Here is a 6,000-nt window from a genome sequence, read left to right as displayed (position 1 = left end):
GGAAAGGCACCCAGGCTGAGACAGGAGACACTTCTGACCACGAGAACTGAACATGTAGAGAATATAAAGGTGGAAAGTAACTTGAGTGATAGTGACAATGACATAAGAGTCCAGAATTCTCAATAAAGGAAAAAAGCAGTAGAATAAAACCAGTGGGCTTCAAGGAGGAACACTTCAAAAAAACGAGACTTCCTTCCCATGAGGTTTTTATGTATCTGTTCTCTGAGGGGAAGAAGAGTTCAGGACAGTTGGCACTTTCTTAAAGACACAAGTTATCCTTGTGTGAAGGAAAGATAGGAAGTGTAGTAAATTACCAAGACCCACTTGGCTAAAGCACAAGGAATTGTACAAAAAGTAGAAACTAGATCAATAGATGCGTATAAAAGAGCACACTGGGACAAAACCAGAAGGCAGAGCACAAAACAAGATAAAACTAGCAAAAGCCATTTCACCGTTCTGTAAAAAAAAAAAAAACCAAAACCAAACAGACCCAACCAACACTAAAAAAAACCACACCAAGAGGAAGGCCAAAAATAAAAAAAAAGCTCATTTCTCCTCAGTGGGAAGGAAGCACCGAGTGAGGCAGTGGGGTCAGCTACCAGCTATTCAGCCCTCAGCCATCTGAGTGTAGGCTCACAGCACTAACCACTGACAACTGAGTACAAGCTTTTGCTAGAATGGCAAAAAAAAATCACATAAGGCAAGTTCTTTTAAGACAATCTCAGAGACATCTGTTGCGATCCTTGAGAACCCATGGAAGATAGACAAGTTTTAGATGGCAACTACAATTCCTTTCTTTATTCAAAGGAGATGATGATGGGACATAGGGAGTTATGGATCAATCAGCCTAACTTCAATTTCCAGAAGGAACTAATAAATATTCAATTTTGTTATAAGCCCTGAGTAATAAGCTAAGTAGCAGCAAACACAGATTTGAGGGAAAATGATGTTAACAAATATGATATTTTTTTTTTCCATGGCAGAGTAAAAAGTCATGTGAAACAGCAAATGGTTGTATTTTCACAAAGAGGGAAGCCAACTTGAGGCAGGGATACTATCCCATTCAGAACTTTCTTCACAGTACTATTAGAGAGATCAAAAACAATTCCAGAGCGGTCTGGCATTTACTATGTTCACTAGGATTTGGGTGACATCTGAAATGGGAGAACTGTCCCAAAGTAAAGACTGTAGAAGTTAAGTGAAAACTGTGAATATCTGAGCTTGGCAGGGAATGAATGAAGGTACAGCTGCAGCCTGTGAGAGTGAAGGCTGGGCAGGAGTCTCTGTTGCATTTAAGGCAATCCAACACCACTTGTTCATGTGGACTGACTGGTACCTGATAATGGCAACGAAAGAACCCAATTAAGGGAACTCAACTATCTGAGGTTGCTTCTTTTTCTAAAACCTGCAGAAAACTAGTATCCTAGAAATCTGCAGTCAAACATGGTTGAGCATGGCACCTAGATTCAAAAGAGCACAGAGAGCACCCAGTACATACAGATTGCTTATCTGCTGTATGCACTGCATTTCTGCTGAAAATATTTAAAAAAAGACCCTCTGGTATCTGATTGTAAGGCATGGAAAATAGCTTTTCACTTCCAGTAAGCGAAGTAAGACTTTGACTGGACTCTGTTACAGGCATCCTGCTTTCAAAACAGGATGTGAACTAATTTAAGTTCAGATAAAAAGACAAGGAGTGCCAAGGGGCTCAGCAGACTTCAGTGGAAACACTATAGAATGGTTTTCTTTCCCAAACAGAACTAAACCCCAGATTCATGTAACAAGTTTCGAGTTCTTTCCCACCTTTCCCACAAACTAATTGTATGCCATGCACACAGGTATTCAGAAAGAAAACATTAAGGCTGAGCATCAAGACAAACTGATGCTGCTACAGTCAAACAGACAATGGTTTGGATCAGTGGCTGAGCTGTTACCTATGGAACTCGAGAATGTGTGGATTACTTCAAAGGTAGCTAAGAAAGAGTAAGAAAACTCAACATGTTCAAGAAAACTCAATATGTGCAGTGGTCTTCAACTGCTGCATAAGGATTTCTGGAAAATGTTAGGTCTATAAACGGGGCAATATTGAGGTATAACAGAACCTACCATGGAGCAGGGATGTGGAGGACAAGCTGGTTATTCCACCTGATTGTTCTGTTTATGGGAGTTCTGCTGCTCAGGGCTATTTCAGGCCAAAGGGCAGGAGCCACAATGCAATTTTAAAGAATCTTTCTCTTCTAAAACCATAAGCACCTGTAGCCTCCAGTCTGCCCTCCCCACCATCTGTGTCAGAGCCTATTGGTGTGTAACATCACCCAATTATTTGATCCATTATTACTACAGTATCAGAACAAGACATGAATATTCATATGCCAAAACAAGAGCCACTGGTGAAGATAAGGCAGAACATCTACTGTTCCCAAACTGTCCTACATGTAACACAATCTTCAGAATATTTTTGAGAGATAGGCAGGTAGTACAGCATTTTTAACTTGCTTGCTGCTTGTCTAGAGAACACTCCTCAGCACATGAATGTAAGAGAAGGGCTGGAGCTTTTGATAAATTTTACTGTATATTTTTGGGAAAGGAAACCAATTAAGTACTTTGTTCATATTTAATTTCTTGTGGGGACATACATGTTACGAAAGCTACACTATGAAAAATGTCTCGAGCACTCAGCTTCACTTTCTGAGCCACAAACCAGAGTAGTTACATGCTGAATGCCATTTCCCAATTTTGAACTGTCTTTGTTAATTTCTTTTTCAAGTCCTGCCAGACTGTGGTGAGAACAGGCACAAGCATGAAATTAATTTCTTTCGCCTTTCAATGCCTGGAAGTGATGCTTTGACTCTATGAATGAGCAAGATGATCTTTTGGGTTAGTAAAGGTAAGAAAAGCCTACATGAGGTCTGTGGTGTATCTTTGCCAGCTTTGTGGGTGACTGGTAGGCAATAGAGAGATGCAGCACCGTAGTAACCTGCACCTACAGTAACATGTTGCAGTTGACAAAGCCTCACAGTTGTACATCTGGCCTCTGCTCAGAGGAAAGGAAGTAGAAGGCTGCAGATTTTCAGCCACTCATTAAAATTTTAGGCTCAGCCTTACTGTGAATTAGTTTGGAAGATGGGACTATAAAATAAGGATAAGCAGATCTCCCTAATTCAGAATATTAATTCAATGGGGGGTTTAGGCATATTTTCAAGTACTATATCCTCTGATTTATTTCAAACAGTAAGTTTCGAATTTCTTTGGGAAAGCAAAAACATAGCTCCAAAACACATGCAAGATTTAAAAAAAAAAAAAAATCCCAACCAAACAACTCATCAACCCACAAAACAATGCACCTTGCTGGTATAGAGATTTGGGCTTTACTGTATTGAGTCCTTTAAGAAAAATGCTCCCCCAAAAATATCTCAGCTTCTGAATTAAGACAACCTCTAACTAGTGTAACAAAATCAAAGAAGGGCTTATCACAGATGCCTCTATATTCTTGTGGCCTGTATAATTCTGGAGTACGTACCCACAGTTTAACAAACAAGGTGAAATAAACTGACTTTAAATGTTACTTAAGCAAACTAAAGCAGCAGATGAAAATCACATACCTGTAATGAGTAGACTCTGTTAGTATGCCCTTGCAGTGTGTGCAGACAGGTCTCTGTCTCTGGATCCCACACTTTGACCATAAAATCATATGCACCACTTACAACCCTTCTGCCATCATATTGAACGCACCGAACTGCAGCTACGTGGCCCATCAGAACGTGCAAACACTGGCCCGTCTCTATGTCCCAAACTCTCAGCGTGGCATCTCGAGACCCACTGACCACTCTGCAGGAACAAGAAAAGCCTCCTGTACTTAGCATTGCACATAAAAGTATTAAAACAATTAAACTTGGGTATAACTCAGGTATGAGTTCTAATCTGGGACATAAGATAGCATTAGTCCACTAGCCGCCAAATATCTGCTTTGCCATGTCGTTTTATCAGGGTTGTAAAGGACTGGAGAGGTTTAATTCCTTGCTCTACTTGCCTCCTCAGGATCTGTTTATTTGATATAATTAGCAACTGGTATTTTAAAAGGCACTTCATTCCTGAACAGCAAAATGATGCCGTGAGAAATTCTGGTGAACTGGTTTGTCTACCTATGAAAGCTTATGAATATGCAGAGGTCCAGCCAGTAGTGCTATGAGCATTCTGTTTCAATGACTGAGTTAACTAATTTTAACAGTTAAACAAAGATCTTTAAAAGTTATTCCGCTTGATTTTTTTTCAGTTTATGCTTTTTAAACCTTTTTCAGGCAAACCCAGAAATGAATACTAATGGAATTTATGAAGAAAAAACCCTCATCATTCTTAAAAAAAGAAGAAATGCAACCAACAGGCACTCTGTCAACAGCTCCAGAGCACAGCCAAGAAACAGAGCTTTGCCAATGTTTGTCGAATCAAGACATGGTCTACTATTGCAAAAATTATCCTATAGTCAGTTAAAATTTAAGTAAAATACTGCAGTGACAATACTTAGAAAGTCATTTGGTAAAATGAGTAAAAGTTTGCAGCACTGACAAAAGAAAAAATTATTCAGAGTGTGGGAGACTGGATCACAGCCTAACAAAGAATTAGTTTTGAAATAACGTAGAATGTGACTTTGAAGTACATGACTCAATTTTCCGTTCTTCATTTAGTATTCTTATGCTTTTGCATCTATTAATCATCTCCTCCCTTGCGTTGATTTATGTTCCACCTGGTTTGTCTTTCACTTGATGCTGGATGAGGTAGCCAAGTTTAACAAGCATTTTCCATGAACACATCTGTATAAATTACAGGCCAAGAGGTGGCTGCAGCTTTGAACACATCTGTATAAATTAAAGGCCAAGAGGTGGCTGCAGCCTTGGCCAAAGCTCACCTTTTCTCGTGGAGATGCATGCAGCGCACGGTGGAGGTGTGTCCGTACAAGGTGTGTATGCATTCTCCAGTCTCAGCGTTCCACACTTTCAACGTTCTGTCTGTAGATCCACTGATGATGATATTGTCCCTCATCTGTGATGACCAGACTCCACCTGTGTGCCCAACCAGTGTTCTCAAACACTGAAAAGAAACATTTTGCTTAGTTACCCTTTTGACAGAGTTGAATAGAAACTAAGCAGTCTAGAAGATAACAGTTGGCTCTCATAGCAGGAACCAGATGATTTTGTATGTTTGTTTATCCAAAAAAGTCACATTCTCTAAGCCATAGCTACAGCATCAATCCTGCAAAGTCATGTTTCAAACCTTTTTCAGACTTCACTGTTGCCCAGGAGAGAATCCCACACTACACAAGCACACCTACCTCCTCTGATCCCAAATATATGACATGATTTCTCACCACGTACAGACAGTGTTTGCTCACACCTACTTCTCTAAGACTTCCGTTGCCCCAGAACAATGACTAGTCTCTGTCTCTCAGCCTGTATTCCTTACAAGTAATGACTATATATGTGCATTCTCACCAGGCAGCAATAAATGCTAATTAGCACAGACAGGGAAAGATCCTTGCAAGACCCCTCTACAAAGACACTCCATGAAGATTCTGCATTTACTTTAACAACATGATCTCTATAATTACCCACTTTCTAACCCATTTAAATATGTGCCATGTTGATTTTTGCATTATTCTATTTTCTTCAGTTCTGTCATGGGGATACAGTCTTGCAGTGCACACAGCCATCCACCTCTGCACTATTATTTTTATCAGCAAACCTGTAACTGCATGCAAAAAGAGGTCAAGGCAGTTTCAGTATCTCTTTTTCTGTAATCTAACGCCAAGTGGCATTGATGATCGTGGCCTTCCTTTAACTGTTAGCTGACTCGTCGTGACGTAGTCCAATAATTTTTATCTGAGATAATTATCCTGGATGCCCAGTCTTTCAGTTTGCTCCATTTAAACACTGACACATTTTAGTTTTCTAACTGTCCTGTCCTGCATCTTTGGAAAAAGCATTAATTTTACCCCACAGGTTACTT

General features: G+C 39.9%; 1 protein-coding gene across 1 annotated transcript in view; it reads right to left on the bottom strand.

Annotated features, from left to right (window-relative positions):
* The window catches only part of FBXW7 (F-box and WD repeat domain containing 7, E3 ubiquitin protein ligase), a 32,690-nt gene that overhangs the window by 2,395 nt on the left and 24,295 nt on the right, over window positions 1-6,000 (bottom strand). Inside the window, exons 8-9 of the mRNA XM_009074870.1 lie at window positions 4,904-5,085; window positions 3,603-3,828 (exon numbers count right to left, since the gene is read on the bottom strand). Coding sequence (XP_009073118.1) covers window positions 3,603-3,828; window positions 4,904-5,085 — 408 coding nt within the window. The remainder of the gene's footprint in view (window positions 1-3,602; window positions 3,829-4,903; window positions 5,086-6,000) is intronic.

Source organism: Acanthisitta chloris, unplaced genomic scaffold, assembly GCF_000695815.1.
Source record: "Acanthisitta chloris isolate BGI_N310 unplaced genomic scaffold, ASM69581v1 scaffold13715, whole genome shotgun sequence".
NCBI lineage: Eukaryota > Metazoa > Chordata > Aves > Passeriformes > Acanthisittidae > Acanthisitta > Acanthisitta chloris.
This window is presented reverse-complemented; position numbering and strand designations above follow the sequence as displayed.